This window comes from Trachinotus anak, unplaced genomic scaffold (assembly GCF_046630095.1).
Source record: "Trachinotus anak isolate AG129_WGS33_773 ecotype Australia unplaced genomic scaffold, CSIRO_AGI_Tana_v1 ptg000018l, whole genome shotgun sequence".
Taxonomy (NCBI): Eukaryota; Metazoa; Chordata; class Actinopteri; order Carangiformes; family Carangidae; genus Trachinotus; species Trachinotus anak.
In genome coordinates this window covers 12,663,860-12,688,763 of record NW_027273869.1, presented here as the reverse complement: position 1 = coordinate 12,688,763, position 24,904 = coordinate 12,663,860, and the positions used below count along the sequence as shown (strand labels likewise).

Here is a 24,904-nt window from a genome sequence, read left to right as displayed (position 1 = left end):
GAGAAAAGACTAATGAGAGAGATAGTCTTGGGTGGAATTAGAGAGAGATAAAGAGATGGAGGGTGGAGAGCACGCTGTAGGAAGATGGAGGAGTAGGCAAGTAGCAGCAGTAAGGTGGTGATTTGTCTTTGAGGCTCTGCGGTGTTGGTGTTGGCAGCGTCAGCTAAACAAGGCCATCTCATTTCCTGTTGTCTGCAGGAAGCAGCTGTCTGCTACTGCTACTGCTGCTGCTGCTACTCAGAGCCCCTGGTCATCAATCTCCCCCGTTTTAATTGGTCTGCACCACACTGTGACGGGCCAGTACACACACACGCATTGACAGAAATAGGTGCAGAGACATAAATGTGCATGCAAGCAGTACATGTGTGGATGCATACACGCACACACACACGTACACAGAATGAACATCTGTTGCAGAAATTCAGATATACACCCACTTACCTCTATGTTAAGCACAGATAACCACTAATGAACAATGCACTGATTTTGCCCTCGTTTTACACTGTAGTGTTTCTGTATGTTCTGCAGATTTAAAGTGCTTGCAGAGCATACTGTTCTCGATAAACCTACATATTCACGAAGTGCTCCCTTGAGTTAAATCCCCTGAGTTTAGATGCATGCTGCTTGTTGGGTTACTTGAGGGGCACAGCCTCCTTGATATCTGTGTTGCCAGTCTTCTTGTCTATTTTTATGAGTTCTTTCCCCTTTTACAGTCTGGTAGAGGTAGAGTAATGGCAGCAGTGAGATACAGTTTTGAAATCTTTGACTTTGTCAGAATAGGAAAAGCACGGGTGTGATTGATAAGATTAGTAATGACTCCATTCTATTAAAGTGTCCCACTAAGCTGTGACTAAGCGTGCACAATACCAGGACTGTCAAACTGAGCAGCTAAATGGAATTCAGCCATCACTTAGATGTTGGGCTTTTCCCACAGTGACATGTCCAACATTATCTTATTCATATGCAAAAATGCCATCATGCTTGGTCAGTAAATCATTTATTCATAAACTCCAAAAAAAGTCAAATGTGATTATCTATTGAGGTCTAAATACTCAACAGTTACTCTATGGATGTTTGTGGCTATTTAACCAATGTTTCACACTCATTGGAACAGCCAAACATAAAGTCTGTTTTTTTGGTTGACTTTCTGCTATAAGTGGAGATGGAGGAGGAAGTATACCAGTAGTGCATATACTCCACTATCAATTTTAGGAATCATTTGCTAATATTTCATTTCAAGACAGAACATTCAGATAGCATTTTTGGATCAGTGTCCTGATCATGGGTTTAATTCTGCTTACGCTATGATTTACTTTTTTTGTCTTTATATGTGAAGTTGAAATAATGAGGAACAAACAACACTGATGGATTAACCATAGTAGCCTGTCTATACAGAGTCCATGTACAGTAATGTTACAGGAGGATGGACCTCTCTTATGTCCTATTAGGCTCCCTTTCCCAAGGAAAGGTCCTGAATATGAATCCCATTCTTGCCTGCTGCTGTAAGCATGTGGACTCACATTTACATAATGCATCTTTGCACCTTCCCATTGCGCTCCTCTCTCTCTCCCTCTTTTGTTCTCTTACACAAACACATGCTCATACCCTCCTGTGGGCACAGAGACACACACCCTCACACAGACACACACATGTGCAATCACACAGAAAGGCTATGATGCAGCGTCGGGGGCAAGAACAGGGTATAAACAGCAGGAAGTCTGGCAGAGGTGTGGGCGGTGTGTGGGAAGACCATATGCATTTCACAGGCACTGATGAACAAACACACTGTCGCATCAAAACACACCCTTTCTTACTTACTCACATACACACACTCAAACAGCAAATCCTGTACAGGTTTCAAATAATGCACACCAACTGGAATCTTAATTCTTCCTCAAAAACATTTGTGATTTAAAAAAAAAAAAAAAGAATAAAAAAAGTCAGTCAACTGGTCATGCAGCCAGAGCTTGTAGAGAAAGCTGACACAGTGCCATCCAGTGGTAGTGGTGAAAATTGCCAGAGGTCTTGGAACATGCAGCTGAAAAGTATAGATAGATTTTGAAGCAATACATCTCGTGGATAAAAAGGTGTTCTTGGTCAGAATTAGTTTTTTCCTCATCCATCTTTTCAGTTTTCTCCTTCTTTAATGCAGCTCTACAACTATGTGCTTTGAAATCTCTTGAGTAGGTCTTTATATTCTCGGGTGAGACTTCATTAATTTAACACCGCTGTAGAAATAAGTGAGTGGTGTGTATTGGAGTGTGTAATATTCCCAGAGAATCAATATCGAATGAGCAGTTGGATAACAATTAAAAGCTGCCATTCTAGCATTTATTGTCTGATCCGTTGGAATGAAAGCTAATGTTGGTTGTGCTATAAAACCCATAAAGTGTCCCCATCCATTAAAATTCTTTTATGACTTTGAAATCTTCCTGCAGTGACTGGGCAGCACTGCGAGTAGGAATAATTGCATATAGATAAGTCCCCTAAAGTGTCACTGGATGTGGCTTATTGATGTATTGACACGTGGCTGTACATTTTTATGTTAGTCTATGAGTGTGTGTGTGTGAGTATGTGTGTTAGTGTGACAGAGACAGACTGATTTAGTGTGTACACACAACAGCACTCCCTCTCCCTCCTCCCCTCTCAGTTGGTAGAGGTTCAGTGTGTCCTGTCCTTGGTGTGTGACAGGTCTTTACAGATCAAGCCTTCCTCTCTGGGCAACGAAATCAGAATGCACCATAGCTGATAGATTCGTGCCTGAAGGGAATTCTGGGAGATTTAAAAATGCTGAGTCTCTAATCGATCTTAGCACACTCTTATTCTGCTGTCTTTCTTAAATCTTTGTCTTTATCCCATTTCTCTTTCGGCATCATTACGCCGTTGCTGCAGATAAAGATGGATGATGGGATCCCAACCCTTTCCATTTAAAGAAGCATTTGTTACCTTAGGTTTAGTTTCCAGTGGGAAATGAATTCAGAGGTGCTGCTATAAAACATTTCTGTCCCTGTCTGTTCTCATTTCTTTTAGCTATCTTAAAAAAAAAATCAAACTTTGTCTTTCTCTGAATAATCAGAGAGCCATTAGGATGCAGCTTATTCGCTCATTAGCCAAATCCCTGTTGGTATAAATACATTTAATGCCATTCAGGAGTGTTATTTCTCGACATACATACACAGAGGGCATGGCATCTACAATTATCCAGCCCCAGACCCTAGGCTCTGACATCTGTTTCCTAATGACAGATAATTACATGCTGTCAAGTGCAATCATAGGCAGTTGCTGCTAAGAAACCGGGTTTGGAGTGTGACTGGTGCAGCCATGTTGGTTCCAGAGGAGACAGCACGACCTGAGGGGAAGTGCGGGGATGCTATGGCACACTCACTTGAATATGAATATCAGTCTGAGTGTGTGTGTGTTTCAGAGTGTGTGTGATGGGCTGATGGCACCTATGAGACTGGCAGTGAATAGGGAGACGTGATGGAAGATGTGAACTTTGTGTGTGGGATCCACTGCAGTCTGTAGTCTTCTAGCAAGACAAACTGATTCAGGCTAAGTTTTGTGTTTGCTTGGCCACTGCAGTTGCTGTGCCTCTGGTTAAGAAATGACAATCTTTCGTGAGGAATTTATTAAACTCAGCAACAGGAAGAAAAATCTGTTAGTTTGTTAAGATGTTTTCATAAATGTATACCTTTTTATTACTAAATTTGTAAATGGAATGTATCTAAATGTAAATGTCTAATATCTAAATGAAAATTATAGAAAATCTACAAAGATTTACTGTATTCAGAGAAGGGCTTCAACTAGAGATTAGTGTTGAATCTATCAGTTATTTTTTTTGATAAATGGATTAATCATTTGCCCAATAAAATGTCATAAAACAGCCAGAAACTCCCATCACAATTTTCAAAAGCCCAGAGTGATTCTAGTCTTTTTTTTTAGACTAACACAGCAAAATCTGGAGATACTTTCTTTACTTTCACCTAGTATATGGCTGGACCACATCATAGGTTATTTGCGTTCTGCCTAGTGTCAGCAGGTTTCAGCCCTTTTTCTGCTGTCTAATTTTTCTGATATTAAATTGTATAATGAATCATCACTTCCTGGTTGTTATTAGTTTTTGAACACAAAGAATTCTCAAAGCTAAAACCATGGTATGTCTTACACATATACATGTAAGCATTTACATAATGCACCCATCATTCAGTGTGTTAGGGCAAATGGGTGACCTGTTGGTCAGACAGATTTGTCCTTTTGCTGGAGGGCCTTGACTAAAGCTCCATATTGTCAAGCATCTGCGCTGCTTTAGCATCACTGAGCAACATTATTTATGTATTCATTGTTACCATGATTGACAGCAATCATTTTTACAATCAGTTAATCATTTAGCACCACAAACTCACTCTTGATTGTGTTGTCCTTTTAATGATATAATTCCAATGCCCCACTTGTAATTGATACCTACTAATACAACCTTTACTGCATGCCAGTGTGTGTGTGTTAATGTCTGCCACATTATCTTGAGGCCAGTTGGAAATAGTGTGTGTGAAAGGGTAGATAAGCAGATTATTTAAGACCACTAAGACTTCACACTCAGGGGCGAGTCCACACTGTGTTGTCGCCGCCGTGTTTCTGTAGTGCTTCCACCGCGTCTCCTCAGTGACTTGGCTGACACCTCTGCTGTGTACAGCTGCCATATGCTTGACTGGTGTGTGTTTTTTTTTTTGTCACCTGGAAATGGAACTGACATTGTTAACATCACATTGGGTCCAATTATAACGGCCTCATAAGATGAAGCAGGCACCATTACTGAATCCTTGTGGTTTTGAGTGGCTTTGAATGGGTAATGGCTTTTCAAATAAGGAGGCTATATAGGGAAACATGAATGCCATTGATGGATTTGTCTGGCATTAAATTGGGTTTTGTGTAATGTGATATGCCTGTAAAGAGAGTTAGGTCTTTACCTATACAACTTTACAGGGACATGTATCCCATTAAGAATAACAGGGCTTTAGGGATATTACATGCTTCTATAACAAAGGTGTTACATTTCCTTTAATACATGTATGAAATATTAACTGTTTAATATACAGAGCCTTCAAACTTCTAGAAGAAACTTGTCTAGCCAGACAAGTTGAGAATCTATCAAAGCATTTCCTTTTCTGATGTATCATGCAGGAGCTCCTGATAACTGGTAAGAATGTCAGTTTAGACCAGTATAAAGTCAAACTCAGTTGTAGCCTTGAGAGATGAAGCACGGCTAGCTGTCATTCTTTGGTGAGAGGTCAGGCCATCTCACCATGTTTTTGTGTAGGAGGTTTTGCTCAGAGTACGGCTTTCTGCAAATGGCCTTGCACAGTGCAGCCTGCAAAGATTGTGCTCTTCTGAGTTTTGGTGGTTTGTGATTCGTGATTTGGAGTTGAGACAAGTTGATGGCTTTTGAATGTGTGTGTGTGCTCGCACATTTGTGTATCTTAACTTGTTTGGTGTCATTTGTTATCAGCACCATCATCATCACCAGAAGCTGTTATTGTCCATACAGTATGTCATGCCATCAGCAAGGCAGACGTTTGGAAGATGTGGTTGTAATGATAATGAACAGGGAGAGATTTTCCCTCAGAATCCGTTTAGAAATCTTTAAGCTCTGTTGTGCTTCGCCCCATGTTATTTATCCATTTGCATTTTAACTCGCCTTGCCACTCTATATTCCAAATGATTTCTCTGAATCCTCTCACAGAACATTCTGGTTAATGCATGTTGTCACTAAACTTATGCCCTTAAAATGTAAATTTGCTGACACGTGCTCTTGGGGTTTTCTAAGCATTTGTGAGCCCCAGCAGTGCTTTTAGCCCAGTTACCTTGGCTAAACCTCCTTGAAACACCCATGGGCTCAATATCCTCATGAAGGGGCCTGCAGCTCTGCTCCAGATGGCCGTCTGGATAGACAAAGCCGTTTTACTGCCTCGTCCCTGCTACATTACTCAAACGTTATCACTCCTGCCTACAAAAATCCATCTGTGCTCACACGCTAACTTGAAGATCCATCATCCTGACACTTGTATTGAAACAATGACAATAATGACAGCACGAGATGGATCTCAGAACAACACGGCACACGTTTAAACTGGCAACTTTTGTCCTAAGATCGATTTCTGGAAATGAAGTTGTCAGTAGAAATTGTTGGGGTTTTTTTTAAGAAGCATTGTTTGAGTTGTACTTTCTACATATTCATACAGAGAAGCTGTATATCTGGCCCCCATTGTTTTGTAAGCTTGACGGTTTTAATGAGGCCACAGAAGAGTTTCTCCTACTTAACTTTCTATTGTGGTGGAGTTTCAGTCAATGAAGGATTTAGAATAGGTTTAGGTTCTTCGCTCCCTCTGTCTCTCTCTTGCGCCCCTCGATACAAGGATGCACATATCCACACACACACACACACACACACACACACACACAGGCTGAGGCGTAAGCACACACTTGCGTCTCTGCTCTTGCAGACTAATTGGGTACAAATGCTGAGTAGTGTGATTGTACAGCAGGTGCTCCTTGTGTGTTTGTCTGAACGTGTTTTTATGTGTGCCTGTGCATGCACGTATTTGTGTGTGTATGTACATGCAAGCTTAACTTTACCTAATCAATCATCTCCCTCCACTGATCTATAGTTCCTGCATAGACTGTGTCCCTGATTGCCTGCAATGTTGCAGTGTCCTGGTTCTAACCTCCACTTCACATTACAAGAGCACAAACTCCGTTTCCAAGCAATGGAGTCTCTCTCCTGCTTTTTTACAAATGGCTATGTCCAATTAGATTTCCATCTAGAGTCGTCTTTGTAGCTTCACTCCTGTATTATTTTCAGCTTCTGTTCTCAGTTTTTCATGATTTTCTCACATAAAGCATTTTTCTTTTTCCTTTTCTTTGTACTCTCTCTGTCGCTCTCTTCTATAAGTTTAGGTCACATATATTACAGGTCCTGTAGGTCAAAACATTCTTATGTGAGGGGTTTGATTTATTTGTGCATTTATATGTGCTGAGCGCTTGAGAAGGCACTCGCTGTTGCATGGTTTGCCCAGCGGTGTGTGTGAGACAAGGCCAGTGACCAATGATTCTCTGACAAACGAGGTGTGCATGTGCCTCCACCAACCCATACATAACTGTCTGACCCTATCTGACCAACCAGACACCAGCTTCCTGGGAGAATTCAGGGAGCACGCATACTGTAGCTCTGTTCGTTTTGTGTCATTAACACTGTAAACAGCTTTGGTATTTGCGGTTACGTTGCTGTATAGAATCGTATGGCTTCTTCTTTAATACAGACAAGTTTTGTTTTACACATTCACTACTGTCGGACACACTGACATCTGAGAGTTGCCTAGTATAACTAAAGTCTGCACTAATGGAACTGAGCAGCTCCACTGGAGTACTTTTATCTGCTCAGAGGCACCATGAGAAACATACTAAGCTTTCCAAAATTATTTCCCACAGCAGATCTAAATGCTTCCAGGCGATGCAGGGCCCACTGATGCAAAGTTACTATGTTGCTGGTCACAAGCCTGTGTCTCATTGCTCCTGTGATAACATTCAAACATGTTAGTTGTGAATTAGCCTCCATCCACAGCAGGTGTTATGTGTCCTCGCTGTTCTAATATGTGTTTGTCTTGACTGTTCTGCCCAGGTTCATTCAGGAGATAGAGATGAACATGGGGCCAGGCCAGGCCAAGCAGTGCCAGCTCCGAGCTTTCCTCACTTACTACATCAACGACCTCTTTCTCAACCAGGTTAGTGATAAGACAACTTGATGGCGTTTATACTGTCTGAAGGAGTGCGATGCTTTAGTAGAACATGGGGCAGAATAAAGTTCTACATATTAGACAGTGGAAACACACAATAACATCAGATCAGAACAGTTCTCATTTTATGTAAAAAAAAAAAAAAAAAAAAGTATTTCAATAGCCTGTTATTAAAAGTCACAGTCTGTTCTTGTTAGTTAATAGCTTGAACCTTTTGCACTATATTAATATAAAAAATTCTACTGACCCAATTATCGAGCCCTTGTCTTGAAAATCTGTTGACCCAAATGTTCAATTGTACCCCCCCTCAGGGTTCCTCCAAACTGATATCGATTAATTGAAAAACACAATGGCAACAGTGCTGGGGACCATTGTATTATCTAATCTTCTCAATATTACCTTAATAGAATACCTGCTCTTATCCACTACTTATGTCATATTTGGTTTTAAATTATTTTTAGTCAAACAAATGTAAAGTTCCTGGATGTACAGATATAATTGTAATTCTGCAAATGTTTGACCCTCAACTTTTAACAAGAATTTCTTACTTTAAGTTGTTTAAGCAGCTTGTTTTACCCAGGCAGCCATCTGGAACTGAGCAATGTTTTCCATGAAATACAGGAAACTGTTTTGCATTACAGTGACTGATGGGAATATTTTCACCTACAGGAAGTGTCAAATCCAAACTAAGATAAATACACAGAAAAGGGGAAAAATAAAAATATAAGATGATAAGCAAATGAGTTGTGCTTTCAGAGAAGGCTGGATTACTGTAGCTTGACTCCCAATGGAAACAGAGTGGTGTGTGTGGTCCCACTGTCTCTTACCCATTTAATGTAAACTTTTTTTTTCACTGAACCATTAGGTGCGAACAGAAATCAACAAGGAAATTGAGGCAGTGAGCAAGGCAGCTGACCCCTTGAAGATTCTTGCCAGTGCTGATACCATGAAGGTTCTGGGCGTCCAGAGACCCCTGCTGCAGGTGAGGAACATCCAAAATGTTCAAAATCCAAATTATACATTTGCATGGAAGGAAAGAATTTTAATGAACATCTGTACCTATATAAGGCAGTTAAATTCAACATCACAAAATATGGCCTCAAAAAGGAGCACAGAGTTGAATCAACGGCATGCTTAACAAGGAGTGGGCCCCACAAACTTCACCTCATATTACTTTGGGAATGGACATTTATTTACCAGCTTTTGCCAGGTCATGCTTAGAGGAGTCTCCTTAATTTAAGTTCAGACACATGCATGCACACAGAGTGTGTGTGTAGCATATCCACATGTGAGCAGTTAGAGAGGCTTAAACAGTCACGCTGCCTGGCCTGTTTGTTTCTCAACGTTTCCCCTATGTACCCCTGTTCAAAGGAGGAGGGCTCTCCTGAGGACACTCACCTTGCAGTTCTCTGTGATCTCTGTTGGTTAAGGGGCAGGCAGACACACACACACAGACACACACACACACACACACACACTTCCATGCACACGCTCACCCTTTCTCTTTCAGATCATTATTCCCACCCAGCCACCTATTTCACAGGATCATTATTGTGGCTGAAATGTTGCTTGAGTTTGTAGCTGTTACTAACTGGTGGTTATATTGGGAACCACACACACCCACACACACACACACACACACACCCCTACCATTCGCTCTCTACCAGGGCCATTTTATACATAAGGTAAGTCTGTGATTGCTGACCTACACAGAGCCACACATTACAAACACACACTGTGTCACTGCACGGCCACCCTGGCAAACAAGGAATACAGGTTACAGTAGGGATGTCTTTCAGTTTGGTGCAAACTGTGTTTATGTGTGCAAGTACATTTGTCTATGTATGTGTCTTTCCCTGGTGGTATCTTGCAATGCAGGTTTTGGTTCTTGTGTGCTGATGTTTTTAGATATCCACCTCTGAAATCCAGTGAAAGGAGGTGAATGGGATTTCATCTGTGGTGGTCAGAATTACATTAGAAAAATGTATCCAAAGAACTAAGAACTAGAACCACAACCAAAAAATGAACTGATATTGACTGCCTCAATGACTGAACCACATTTAACCACAGGCTCATCTCGCCTATTTTGGCAGCCTGTCATATTCAAAACAAGCTCATGGCAGGTTGAGGATTACAGCAGTGCCAAAGTCAAGATCCAGGCAGTTGGCAAGATTTTTGTATGTCTCAGCTGTCAGATGTTCTTGATGTTTGGTGGAGTGCAAATCTCTGTCTCCAGTATAGTAAAAATGCATGTTGCACATGCATACATATATTTTTTGATGTGTGTGCGTGTGTGTTTGTCTATGCAGTTGTCATGGGAAACTGTGTCCCAGAGAGGTGGTTTGTTTGTATTGCGGGTTTTTGTGTACCAGACCTCAGAAATGTGTTAGTCAGAGTATGTGTGTGTGTGTGTGTGTGTGTGTGTGTGCATGTGTGGGTTTTTTTTTTGCGTTTTGTGGTGTGTTTGTTTCTGTCAGAGCCTCCCTGTCTGTGTGCCTGGTTCTCTCACAGGGAGGGAACAGTGGTGGCAGTTCATTACAGAGAGAGAGACCGTGGGCGTTCGGAGTTCAGCAGGGTTTGTTTACGGCTCAGGCCCCTCCTTAACGAGGAGTGCAGCATCTTGCTAATTATGCTGCTGTGGCTAATGAGCTTTTCTGCTGATAGTGGGGAGTGCAATAAAACACTCCTTTTGTTTGGGCTTTTTGCCTTTTTTAATTGGGCTAAATAAAAGAGGCTTCCGCTCTTCTTCTGCTGCCATTCACATTCACGGGTCAGGATGGCATTTGTGTGTTTGTGGTCCTTTTTCATGTGTGTATTTGTTGCCATGTGAGTCTGTTTTGCTACCTGTGTGTGGTTGTATTTTTCTGTCCCCAATTTGAGAGCTTTCCTACTGTTTTCTTTGATGGCCTTCATCTACAGTGTCACTGTTATGACAGACCGCTCTCTTCCTCACTGCGTAGCTTTATTCACTTAGTTGTCATGAGAGCTTTTGATAAAGGGGTTTGACACCTTTTTATCCCGAGAGTATAAACTAAAGTAGGTTTTTGAACAGGGTTTGCACAAAGTGCTTTATGTCAGGAGCTTCTAGCCAGCCAGGTGGTGAATCTATCCAACCATGTGACTGCAATGGATAATTAAAGATTATAGTGGCAGTGCTATATAATGGTTGCTAGACTATCCAATAATAGAGCAGATGTGGTTGTGTGTGTCCATTGGGTCTACATATCTATGCACAGATTCGAGTGTGAGCATGTTCGTGCGCACACATGTACTGTATGTGCTCCCTTGAAGTGCTATGATACTTTCTGTGCCAGGTGTTATCAGAGAGAGACACACACCGCTGGCATCAGAACCAGCGTGGCTGACAGGAGGGAGAGAGCTCAATATTGCTACACCACATTAAACACCCTCTCTCATACACCTTGGCTGCAGCCCCATACGGGAAACCATAGGGGAGCACATTTTATAGACTCATCTGCTCTCTGCAACCACTGAAGCACACATTAATGTGCGCAATAGTTCGAACTGGAGGAAGACATTAGCGTTTAGCATGTGCAGTTTTGTTCTGGGATGGAGCTGAAGAGTTTGGAGCCAAATAGAAATGTAATAGCACACACGCATATGCCAGAGCACAGTTACACTTTTTTAAGACTCATGTATACGCGGCTCTATCTACTTAAAAAAGTATTTACCTGTTTATATCGGCATAATATTTCTTCATAATATTTATTATCTAACCTTCAGCTATATGAAGTGGCATAGGGTTACCCCTGGTCTGCCTTTGTTCCATGGAGAGAATATTTATGAATATGTTTCCATAGCATTAACTTTTGGAGTGGACCCATGTTATTAAATACATTTATGCTATTTGAATTATGTGACCCTTTGTCAGTGATATCTCACCAGTAGAAATAGACAAAATGACTTTGTGGAAACACTGCACAGGAGTCAAGGTGAATATCACGCCTTAGGTTTGCCTAAACAGCCCATAATAAGCAATACACATGCAGTCAAGGCTTAGGTTAATAAGTAATATTGATACGGGCAGTGATTTTCCTATCACTAGCCACCAGCAGTGTCAGATACTGCATTTATATATATCATGTACATATATTACATAATAATGATATGATTATGAGCCTGACACTGGCTATATATTGTCCACTAGGAGCATGAGATAAGGGCTGCCTGGGACAGTATATAGTTCAGTGGGAAAGGTTAACGTCCATTCATGTGTCTGTGTGATAGCATAGGCTGAGCTGATAAGTCGCTAGAGGAGCAGTGGTGGTAAAGAGAGGAGGAATACAAGCAAGGCACAAATCTGAGGCTTTTGTATGTTTCTTTCTCTGTTTGCTTATTTGATTTCTGTCTTTCTTTCTTGCTTCCTTGATGTCTTTGATGGCTCTCTGCCTTTCATCTATTGTGGCCAAAGTTGTTCCCATTTCATTCTTGCTTTTCTTTCCCTTTTTCTTCTCGGGCTAGACTCCCAGCAGTGTACCAAAACACAAACATACACGCTGCTAGCCCTAGCGGTGTGATGCTATCTGTCCAGCTTCGGTGTTGCCACTGATTGATTCATTTAATTAGAGTTAGATCGAGGGAAAGGGGTAGAGGGGAGAGAGAGGTGGGGAATAGAGGAAGAAAGCAGGATAGGGAGGGTATGGTCACTCTGCTGGATAGCTCTGGAGATTGGCTCCATTAATCTTGGTAGGACCCCCTCATGTCCCCTTTACACACTCACTTTGTGACACACTAACATACAAGCATACACACAACATTGCGCATGCACCTTCACACAAGTGCAACGAGTCAAACCGTTCCAGAACAACAAATAGGTGACCACGTTTCTCTGGCCTGAAGACAGCACCGTCGATTCACCTTCATGCCCGGATTTGTGCAGCGCTCATGTTTGTGAGAAAGTCCATGAGTGTGGATTAATTGTTTGTGTTGTCCCTGTTTACTTCATCAGCCAACACCACGCCAGAGCCATAATTAAATTTCACCCAGGCCCTCGCTTTTCCGCTAAGTATCATTCAGCTTTGTCCACAGTGTCTCCAAACAATAGCCACTAACTAGTCCTTTTGTATCTGCATGTGCGTGTTTGTGTACTAAGTGTCCCTGCACTTGTTATTCATATGTGCGTGTGTTTGAACTCATCCTGGAGCCAGATAAAGACTGATTTCATTCACTCACTGTCAGCTGCCACAATGCTCACTGTATTGCAGATACGTTCAGCTGCCAATGGCCTGCTAATGATGTTGACCTTTTAATTCCATATTCACATGTAGCTTTGTGAGAGAGGAGGGTGGAAACAGGCACACACACCCGCACATCCACCTCCAATAACTGTAATGACACTGACCTTTTTATTTGTGATGATGTGTAGGCAATGTTTATTTGTGGGGGGCTGATCGCTTCCTGTTGATTGGCTCCCCTCTGCCCGCCCCCCCACACACACACACCAACACCCCACCATCACACATACACAGTGGATTAGAGCATGGGGAGGGGGCAGCTTGTCTTTATTGAGGACCCTCTCAACTCCCAGCTCCCATCAACAGACACAGCAATCACAACACAATACACCTGTTAGCGGCCTCCAACCATGCCCTATGATTAGGACACAAGTGTGAGGAGGGAGGATGGAGGATGGAGGATATTAGGGTGGTTTGTGTACACACACACACACATGCAACCCTCAGACAGAGACACACGCACCCCTAACATCAACAGAAACAAAACCAAAAGCCATTCTCATATTTATTGGCAAAGAGAAAGTCTCAGCGAAACTGCACGGCACCCGTTTTAATTCTGCCAAAATAGCCCGTTCACAGTAAAATAAATACTCTAAATGTTTTCCCATTTAGTCCAAATGTTTTCTGGAGCCCTCTACTACATTATCTGACATGAAATGGATTGTGCCTAAGCATCTAGTTGACAATTTTACAGCTGTTAAGAATTATCAAGGAAGGAGGCACCTCAATACCACTCTTTACTCGCAGCAGTTTTGGCTGCACTTGAAATGAGTTCCTCCAATCTCCTCTCCCCTCCACTACTGAGAGAGACAAGGTTGTAATCACAAAGACAACATGGTGGTTTCCAGAGGTTATTTGATTCTATGCTCTTACTTAAACTCAGATGACAGTGCAGTACCTCAAACTGGTCAGATTCACTCTCGAGCTCTGAAAAGGTCAAGAGGAGGTTGTAGATTGAAAGAATAAGTTTCCCTGCTCTCTCGGCTGCTCTGCCCTCATATCCTTCTCCCAAATGATGATTGAAGGAAGTTACAGTCACCAGTCCTCCAGCGCTTTAAATATGTCTTTTTGCATTTGATTCATTATTATTATTATAACCCTCATCTACAAAGGGAGGCTGGCTGAACAGGCAGGCTCTGTAAAACAGTTATACAGGAACATGAAAGGCACCAAAGCTCACAGCCAAAATTTACATTAGTAAATCTGGCATTAATAATAATGATAGATACTATACTTCATGTCTGTATGTATGGGATAAAGTGTTGTTTGATAAGCTATTTGCTTTGGTACTACCAGATATAAGTTTTGTTTTTTTTTTCTACTGCATTGACTTGAATCCTTAGAAATTCTATGACTGAGTCTTGCTCACCTCAAAACCTTATTTCTGTGCTGCCTCCTTCCTCATTGCTCGAGGTGTAACAATCCCCACCACCCACCTTCGCCTGGTTATCTCACACAAAACACATGTACTCCTGAGGCTCGTGCCCAGCTGCCCTGAGCCTCCAACCTGCCTTCACCATGGAGATGTTCCTTTCTCACAAATGTGACACAGCTTTACTTTGTTTATACTGTTTATATGCTTATATCAATGTAATGGCTATATGTAAATATATATATCTACATGCACACGCACACAAACATACACGTGCTTGTCTCTGTGTGTAGTGACAGAGGGAGCATTTAGATGAGTGAAAAAAACAGCCTGAGCAGCTACAGCTTAAGGTGGTACAGGTTCACACCATGCAGTGCTACCACTGACAGAGTCTCTGTGTGTAACAAGACATAATCTTTCCCTTTGGAGTGAGTGAGTGAGTGAGTGAGTGAGTGAGAGAGAGAGAGAGAGAGAGAGAGAGAGAGAGAGAGAGAGAGAGAGAGAAATGTCAGCTCAACCGCAAACATGTCCGTTGGTTTGAAGGAAAGAAGGTTTTGGCTTTGGGCACCTGATAAAAGTTACAGCTTGAATTTTTAGAGGCAAGTTAATGCTCTGAATTTGCAAATAGCAGTCTTTGTGTTGCTGTGAGTGCGCACATTGTTTCATGCGTATGTATATCTCTGTGCGTGTGTGTGTGTGTGTGTGCATGTGTGCCAATACAATGGCTCCAGATGGGCCTAATGGGGCACAGAGAAGAACATACACCCCCCACAGAATGCATTAAACTACAATATAATTTCTCTTTCACACTCTCATCCAAACTTTTATTCACTCACACACACACCACTGAAGGTCTAACCCAGTTCTTGTGATAAATAATTCATAATAATTGATAATAGTTAGTGATAGATAATTTTATAAAATAGGAAGGACATCCCCCTCACATCCAGCAGAAGGCAATGGTGCAATGTTGAATGTAGAAACACCAAGAGGATCATGGGATGAGCAGCAAAATGGAGTTTCGGTCACTATGAGGAATTAAATGGTGAATCTGATTAATGGGGTGTGTATGGAAGTGTCATTTTTCAATGACAACACTCAAAAACTCTGGATTAAGCTTTGCATTAGAAGTGATGATGGTGGAGATAAAAGAGAAGATGTGTTCTTACATTAGCTTAGTTTCGTCCACCCTGAAGCTACTTGTATTTATTCCACAGTAACACTTTCCTTATGTAGTGCTGTGACCATCACAGCTAAATCCATGTGTACATCATTATTTGTTTTTCATTATCTCACCTCCCTCAGCAGAAAATGGATCACTAAATGATAGTCAGAGACAATGATGTCTAGGATTCAATTTACATACCTGAGATTTCACCCAAAAACATGCATAAATAATTAGCCTGTTATGCAAATGCATATGGATATGGGAATATCCTGCAGTCCATCAGAGGGATGATTACTTGCACTTGATTAGAGGTGACAGCTCTTGATTAGTGACTTCCAGATCGTATAGGAAGAGCTGAGTTGTGTTTATGTGTGTGTGTTTTTGTGTGTATGTGCATGTGAGAAGGTAAATATGCATGCAAATAAATTATGGGAGGTTAGAAATTCTTTATTATTGAAAGGAAATTTATTAAAAGAAAAATAAGGATGTGGTATTTTGGAGATCATTCAGAATTTTAGATAGTAGCCCAGATCTTACTGAATGAATTCCCATGAGGGGCGGGGGGCCTCCTTCGTATGTGGCCCCTTTTTTTTGTGACACTATAAACACTTGAGGAGATAAAAGCACACTGCCGAGTTGTCAGAGCTTAAACAAACTTTAATACAAACCCACTCACATGCGCACACATATGAAGAAGCATGTGTTTTGCTTGAGTTGGCACAAGCATGAGGGCCATCCGGTGTGTGTCAGGGGAGTCTTCGAAGTGTGGCTCTACGCTGACTTTGATGAATGATCTGTCAAGACAATGGCCCACTCACGCCCAGCTCCCCTTTACCCAGGAGAGGGACAGCCTTTGTGTGTGTGTGTGTGTGTGTGTGTGTGTGTGTGTGTGTGTGTGTGTGTGTGTGTGTGTGGGAAAAGAGGGGTAGACAGGGGTTATCGTTGCATGTGTTCTCATTGATGTGTGGGTGTGTGCAGCTGTGTATACACACTGCTGAGTGTGTATTATTTTAGCAACCCTTGATCACACATGTGAATGGCATGGCAGAGGCATTACACGAGTCAGCGGTTTGGGGTCAGGGTGTGAGTGAAATGGCAGGGAGCGTGGGGTTAAACACTCTGACCCCCCGCACAACCTTGAGGGGTATCCCGCTATTTTAATGGGGAAATCCATGAGCCGTTTCCGATTCACACAGCATGTACTTACATAGCCCAAGTAGGCCTGTGTAAATACAATACACTTCCCCTTTTTATCTGCCTTTGTCTACCTCAGGATAACACTGCACGTTTAGCCAACAGATTACAGCAACACAGAGTTCAGTGATTACAACCATGTTCTCTCACTATATTTATGTCACTCCCTGTGTTGTGCTCTTCACTCACTTCACTAAAGGAAGTAACTTCTTTTAGCGCTGGCTCAGGTTGGTTTCTGTAGTGATGACCGTGCATTAACAGCTATTTCTGCTGAGGCGCCAGTCTGAGTGCTAGCTCTGCCTCGTTGCCATCATTAAACCACTATGGCCATAGCCTTCATTTCACTGTTAACGGCAGCAGTTTACCCCAGCAAAGTCTGCAATCCATTTGCAAGACCAAACTCTAATTTTACTTGACGACGATGCTTTTACGTCGTAATAATGTACAAGAGGAGAGGCAAAGTGCAACCAAGCTCGGTTTCAGGGGTAATACTATATTGTGAAGTAGAATTACAAGAGAAATATGGGTGTTTTTCACATGATAGCACAGCACATTGACCTTTAAGCTTGAAACATTAGGAAGAGAGCAGGAGAGAGTAAGATAGACACAGATAGAGAAGCCCCCATAGTGCATGTTGTCTCCTATGTAACAGTTAAGTTAGATAGAGGAGATGTAGCAGAGCACGCTCTCTCTACCACTCTCACTCACTCTCTCTCTCAGCCCTCCCTTTCTCAATCTGTCCCTTGATTACTTTTTAATGATTTCTGCTGCCTAAGACAAATGGCTGTGTTAAATGAGCAGAATTAGACAAGGGAGCCGAGTGCGAGAGCATTTGTTAGAGCAGGAGTAATGGATCAGGCATCCATTGTTTACTCTTCTCCATTCACTGACTTGGCCTGCTATTGAGCTCGATGTCCTCAAAGTGGGGACAGCAAGAGTGGGGGAGGCACTGTTATGATTCTGACTACACAATAACTTTTTGACAATAGCTTGTCATTATTTTCTCTAAATCATAAAATCTTGCATTTTCACTTTCTTCTTTTACTTATAGGGGTTTTTCTTGAATTCTGTATACTGTGAAGGTGAATTTCTCATTTCTCATTGCCCGCATTTTTATTAATGAATCTCATTCCTTAATGTGTGAAAAATCAAGCTGCAGCTGCAGTAATTGTTATGCAAATACTGCAAACTGCTAATGCAGCTACAGTATTTGGCACATCCTGGAAATATGGGACGCCATTCTCTTGCACTTTTGCATTGATTCATTGTCACTAAATAAAATAGAATTGAAGTCAGATATTTATGTATCCCACATTGGCCTTTTTTTTATGTATGCCATTTACTTTGTAAATGCAGTGCCTGTTTTACTTCATGTATCCTAAGAGTTCTTGCTGTTGCAGTAGTCCAATTTCTCCAATGTTGCTGTGAATGTACTAAATCAATACAGTTTGATTTATCTAAATAATCAAATTTTTTACAAAGTCGAATTGGTCATAAATACTCCAGCACACTAATACACTCCATTTGTATGGACTTGCCATCTGAGAAAGTCAGTCATGCACTCTGCTGAAGTTTCCCCGAGCCACCCACTGAATCCCTTGCAGTCTCAGTGGTGCTGACTCCACAACCTGACCTCCCTGGAGGAGGCCAGTAAAAAAAGATTTTCCCTTCAGGGATCACTAAAGTAGCATATTAGTATGACTGCATTATCACCGTAGTCACGGTAACAGAAATTGGCAGCAATGTCATTGCCGCTGTTTTTTTATTGTGTTATATAAAGCTGTTTACAGTACCACCAGCCTACACTAGGATGTGAAGGTGCCTGAGCTACAGCAGCTAGCCCTCCTGCAGGCTCTGTGTATTTCTTCCTGATACCATGGCAAGCTGACAGGGAGTCAGGCATGGACAGTAAAGGGTGCTCCCTTGGCAGAGACAGGGCCTTGGTTAGCACTCCATGAGCATGGGCACTGCTATGGATCATTACTTCCCTCAGTGGAGTGGCTGCTGTTTGTGTGTGTGTGTGTGTGTGTGTCTGTCTGTCTGTGTGTGTGTGGGCATGTGTGTGTATGTGCATGCTTGCCTGCTTGAGACAGAATGAGTGAGGGAGAAACTGAAACAGAGAAAGAGCTATTAATATTAATATAATTCTATCACATCAGGGGTCCCTCCATATTTTTTGAAGATCAATTACAGTCACTACCGCCCCCTACAGTCTGGCAGCTAGCTACTGGCCTTGAATATAATGGAACTATTTAAAAAATGTATTATTAATGATAAACTAATAGAGATAATACTTATCCCTATAGCACACAGACTTCTACATATTAAGTCATCTTCTCTGGGAGACAGGAATCTTTATTGATATCATATCTCATTCCATATTTGAATTCCTAACCATTTGTTGGATGTTGACTCTCGAGTAGATCATCTGGTTGTCTGTATTGTCTGCCTGCAATGAATTTTTCCATTTCACTCAGAAACAATGGGACTCCATATTAAGTTTACATAAGGAGAATAATTAGCTGAATAGTGATAATCAATGAATGATGAATAGAAATCATATGTTGAATCCCCCATGTGTATATTTATCAGACACAGTACCGCTTTCGTAGTTTCAGAGTGGGTGCAGCAAGGCTATTGCCAGACTAATAGCAAGTTATCACTATTATTGGAGATGCAGGATAGATTGGTTAAGTGCTAGGAGCAGGCAAACTGGAACATACTGAGTTGTAATCTCATTTAACAGCTCTGGAATTGCTCAAAGGTGTGTGTTTTGAAAAGTTTGCTCTCTGTGTGTATGTGTGAGTGTGTCTGGGGATATGAAGCTGCTCTGCTGTTCCCGGGCCAGCTATTAGTCACACAGGAGTGGCTAATCTGTAATGGCTGCTGTCACAGCCCTGCCGTGGCTCCTGGTGATGGGTGCACTGTGACAAATGCGCACACACTCGCTTTCAGCCTGAGAACACACACAACACAGAAGTTCAAAAACACACACCAATATGTGCACTCACACTGATTCACTTACACACAAAGAATCATCCATTCCACCAATACGGTGTTACGACTTTCAACAAGCTCTCCAGCACCAGTCATCAGTCCAGCCGCAGGTGACAGATAGATAAGTGAAGTTAGAGCCATCCTATTACACTGGCACTACAGCAGACTGGATCTGACCTGACACTTGCATAAAATCCAGTCCCCTTTTATTTTTCCAGGTCTCTTACTTTGTCTGTTTTTCTCTTTTTACAGTTGAAAGCTTAACCCAACCGAACGCTGATTGCTGTGCTCCTCTTTCTGCCTCTAGAGTACTGTGGTAGTGGAGAAGTCCATCCAGGATCTAATGAGCCTGATGCAGGACCTGAGTGCCTACTCCAACCAGTTCCTTGAAATGGTCTGTGACAAGCTGAAAGAGTACAAGGAAATCTGCAACACAGCTTACAGGTAAAATATGGCAGAGACTAGCTAACCTGCTAGTGAATCCTTTTTTTCCTGGATGATGACAACCTCTTTAAATTCTTCTCTTTATTGTTTAAATTCTATATAGTTGTCTGTGTTGACTTGGATTAATGATCAATGGGTCTTAAAATCTGCTAAACCCAACAAAACAACATTTATAAAAATATCCTTTAAGAACGTCTTTGATTACATTTCAGAAATGAAACTATTGCTTTCATCTAGTGCAGAGTGGGCACAGGCTCTCAGTGTGTTTTTGGCTTTTGCATGGTAAACTGTTTTGGGAATAAATCTAGGTTAGGTTGCAGTCTAGATAAAAGCAAAGCTGATATGAAAGCAAAATGCTAGCGTGTATTTTCAGAATACTTACTTTTTAGAGCATGGAATGGAGTTTGATTGTTTTTCTTATTTATTTCTACACACCCACAATCACGCACATTGGTGGTATGAAAGGCCATCCATCTGTGCTCTCCTGGAACCATGTAACACCTGGCCAGGTAAAGGGAGAGCTAGAGAATATTGGAGGAGGGGTAAGAGAGGGAGTGATGAAGGGGCCAGGAGACACAGGATAGGACTGACAGACTGCTGGGAGTCCATCTGGACTCTGTCACAGGTCAGCCTCAGTCTCACTGGGGCCTCCAAGTGATAAAGACAAGCCCAACAGAGACGGCCAAAGTGCATGTGTGTGTTTGTGTTTGCGTTTGTGCGTTGCTGTGTGCATTTACACATGGACAAGCCTCTGTCTCTCACACCCCCACCCCCCTTCCTTTGTGTGTGGGTGTGTGGACGTGAAACCATGGAGTGCTTGTGTCTCCTGTACGAGGTATTAGTATAGAGGTAATCACAGAGCCAAGCAGTTTTATCCAACCCAGACACGTGCAAACAAAGCAAATACATGTTGGCAGTCTGCCCCAGTTTGTCTTAACTCCAAACCAGAGATGCTGTAATTCTGTTGTATATGTCAATGCAGAACTACCTGAATATTAATGCCAGTACTCTGTCAGTATGAATATGAGTATTCAGCAGTAGCAACCTATACATGGATTGCCATGGAATTTTGCATGCACTTTGTTGGTCTATAGAGGATTAATGCAATTAACTATGGTTATCCCCTGACTTGTCATCTAGTGCCATCAGCAGATAAGAATAACATTTCCCCCAACACCTCAGTTCCTGTCAGCGCACCTCTAAAATTCAAGAATGAATTCACTTCAGCCTCAGTTATATATTAGCAGTAATGCTTTTATACAATGCTATATTAGCATGCTAAAATGCTGCTTGCATGGCATAACAGCAAACTGTAACAGCATGGTAACCAGCACATATTAAACTTGTTTCTTCTTATTATCTTCTGATACAACAGATATATATATATATATGTCATGTTTTACACTTCTCTGAGGTTGTCCCATTTCATTATTTTTGTCTGCGTCTCCAGGGGTATAGTCCAGTGTGAGGAGAAGCTGACCATCAGTGCTTCCTGGTCTAAAGACGAAGACATCAGTCGTCTGCTCCAGTCTCTCCCCAACTGGGCAAATATGGCCCAACCCAGACAGACCCGACAGAAGAGAGAGGATGAAGAGGACTTTACCCGGTACACACACAAATGCACACAGAGAACATATGTACTTGTTCAATGAAATTTACATTTGTCTATTTGTGTGCACGTTTACAGTTCTGTCATAAAGAACCTATCCTCAAACAGGCAGGATAACAAGAACACATACTGGTGCCCACTGTACACACACAAACAAGCAGAGCAAACACACACAATCACACTTGAGCAATCATGCAAATAATCCCTCCCTCATGTCTTTGCTCCCTTATTCACATATTATTGAACCCTCTCTTGTAGACAAAGATGCACCCATAAAAGAAGTCACGATTGCCCTTTTAAACACCCTCTATCTGAAGGAAGCGAGGAAACGAGGGAAGGACAAAATAGGAAAATATAAGGAGAGCAGTCGGAGGCAGGAAGGGGGGTCAGTCTTATCGAAATTGCCTTTGAATGTGCGCACTCTTCAGGGAACACTGAAGCTCATCGAAGCGGAATAGTAAAGTAAATAAATAAATTGGTTATGTGGCCAGAGAAAGTCAATCTGTTGTGTGCACTCTCTCCCTCTCTCATACTCCCTTTCTCAGACACACACACACACACACACACACTGTGAGAGTACAGAGATAGCAAGAGGCAGACCATAAGGCTGTTTGATTTGAGAGCCGTGGATGTTTTCATCACTATGAAAGGGGGATTAGCTTCTGCACGACTGGCAACCCAGTGCTTTAATAAAGCCTCATTAATAAGCTACACAAGCCTATGTGTGAGTGAGAGAGTATGTGTTTGTGTGTCTGGTGTTGCTTTTACCCATCTGTTGTTCAAAGGATCCTGGTCTTGTGGGCATCCCAGTGAATCTGGAGGCCAGTCCACATGCCATGTGTTTGCAGCGCTGTTGTGTTGAGATTTAGTTAGAAAACTTCCAACTTACGTATCTTTCTCACCAGTCTCCAAAGTTAATTATCCTATAACACAAAAGAGGTTTTGATCTTTTTGTCTTTGTTTTTCCACCCTGTAAATCTCTGCCTTCTGTTTGTTCTCTATTTCCAAATTATTCTGCATCACCTGCTGTTTTTCTCTCCAACCGACTGTGGAGCTACTTCTTTTAAAGTGACTGTGTCTGAAAAAAAATTCTTAATACTATGTCCAAGTTTATGTTCCTACTCTCCACCCTTCTCTCTGCTTATCTGTCCATTTCTATATCCAGCTAGTTATCAACCCAATGACTTCTGTCTTTCTGTTTACCCAGTCTGGACATTTGCACATCACTGTAAAGGTCAGGGTCTAAATTCAGGTCTAATTCGGGGTCTAAATTGCTAAACCATTGTGCAGATTAATATTATATTACTATAATAATTTGATTCCTCTTCAAATAAACATACTCACACAAGTGCACTCACACATTTGCACATCGGTTCCATTCAGCAGTCCATTATGTTTTAACTTTTGGAAATTGACTTTCATTATAGCATTTATGTAAGCAACACACTGCCTCTGCAGACCAGGCATTTTGAGTCCGACCAGCAAACCAGTAATTTTCCTTAAATAACTTAATGCTGTTGGCTGATTGTTGGCTCTTTTACAGTCATGCCTTGTAGTCATTACACATATTTGTCCTCACACTTTTTTGACAGCAGTCGTTTTCAGGTCAAGGTGTTTACTGGTCGAGTGATGCTCAGTGATGTTGCCAACAATACATTGTATCTATCCTTCTAACGATACAAATTCTTACATTTCTATTATCCAGAGCGGCTTTTGCTAAGGAGTCAGAGGTGCTGACTGGGAACCTCGGAGACAAGTTAATCCCCCAGAATGAGATCCTCCGTGATGTCAGTGACCTGAAGGCTCTGGCCAACCTTCACGAGAGCATGGAGTGGCTTGCTGTTCGCCTCAAGATGTTCTTCGCCAACCTGCCTCATTCCTCCAGTAAGTAATTGAAGCATAATATGGGAGTCGTTGATTCCTTTATTGGACATAAATTGGTTCTTCTGCTTACATATTTGTGATAATGTCATTGTCACAGTGTTACTGGGTTCTATTATAGCAAATGCTTAATTTTAATGAAAAAAAGGTCCCATGCTTCTTTTCACAATAAGGCTCTAATGTCTATCTCATATCTATGAATATAGGCATAGCTATAACATCACTATATAATACATACTTAAATACATAAGTGATTGACAGCCTGTATGCTGATATTTATTACACAACTAATTGGATTCTCTACCTTGTTCCTACTGACTAGATATCTCTAAAGGTCTTCTTCTGTTGGTGGAATTGAATTAAACAAAACATGGAAATATTTTTCACAAACATTGCAGTGCATTTTGTGCCTACGACTGTTACACTGACGCCAACACAGACATCTGTTGCTGTTTATTCTGCATCCTGAGAAACCGAACATTGTCTTTGACACATGAATTCTGCTTATCAGTTTGTTGCATTGCACCAAACATCTGATTATTCTTTCTGTCATTTTTCATTCCTCAGCTTCTTGTTTTTCCAGTTTGGCACAGACAGAAATGCCATCATGGCTGCCAGTTTTAAGAAAATCCTGAGTATGAGTTTGTGTGTTAGTGTGTGAGAGCTCACATGGCATCCAACAGATTGCGAGAGTACAGTGGTATGGTGAAGCGTTAGCCCTGGAAGCACCTGGGGAGAAGCCTCTCCAGCAACATACATCCTCTACTGACTGGCATATTTCAGTATTATGCAATATCACATCATGCATATGTTTTCCAGGAGACATTGGTACCAGCCTCTCAGGTCATTAGGCAGTTATTGATCAGATACACTGCAGATTAGAAATATGTGGATGGTTTATGTAGGATCACAATCAGGGGTACATGAGGTTTTCTCATCCTTAGCTGCAGTGCTTTTGTAGCAGCACTTCTTACCTGTGCCTCATTAAGTTCTTGTTTGAGTGTATTATCACACACTCATTACCTTCTCCACTGGAGTTGTCAAAGAACACTTTGCACACACACTCATTATGGTTAGCTCTACCTCCGCAAGTGTGTGTGCATAAATGCCTGCCCTAATCAGGACTCTTAAAAGCATTTCATACAGTCCCTGCTCAGTCATCGCTTTTGCATCATTTATCACTGATCAAGATGAGGT

At 41.7% G+C, this 24,904-nt stretch overlaps 1 protein-coding gene across 3 annotated transcripts in view; it reads left to right on the top strand.

The window, feature by feature from the left end:
- exoc4 (exocyst complex component 4) overlaps positions 1 to 24,904 on the top strand; it is a 107,980-nt gene that overhangs the window by 60,632 nt on the left and 22,444 nt on the right. For 2 of the 3 annotated variants that reach the window (XM_071501843.1, XM_071501844.1), the window contains 5 exons: positions 7,673 to 7,775; positions 8,653 to 8,769; positions 20,081 to 20,217; positions 21,668 to 21,823; positions 23,532 to 23,710. In XM_071501843.1, the coding sequence (XP_071357944.1) occupies positions 7,673 to 7,775; positions 8,653 to 8,769; positions 20,081 to 20,217; positions 21,668 to 21,823; positions 23,532 to 23,710 (692 nt within the window). Of the gene's footprint in view, positions 1 to 7,672; positions 7,776 to 8,652; positions 8,770 to 20,080; positions 20,218 to 21,667; positions 21,824 to 23,531; positions 23,711 to 24,904 lie in introns of those variants that run through there. The other variant, XR_011694110.1, reaches the window with a different exon arrangement.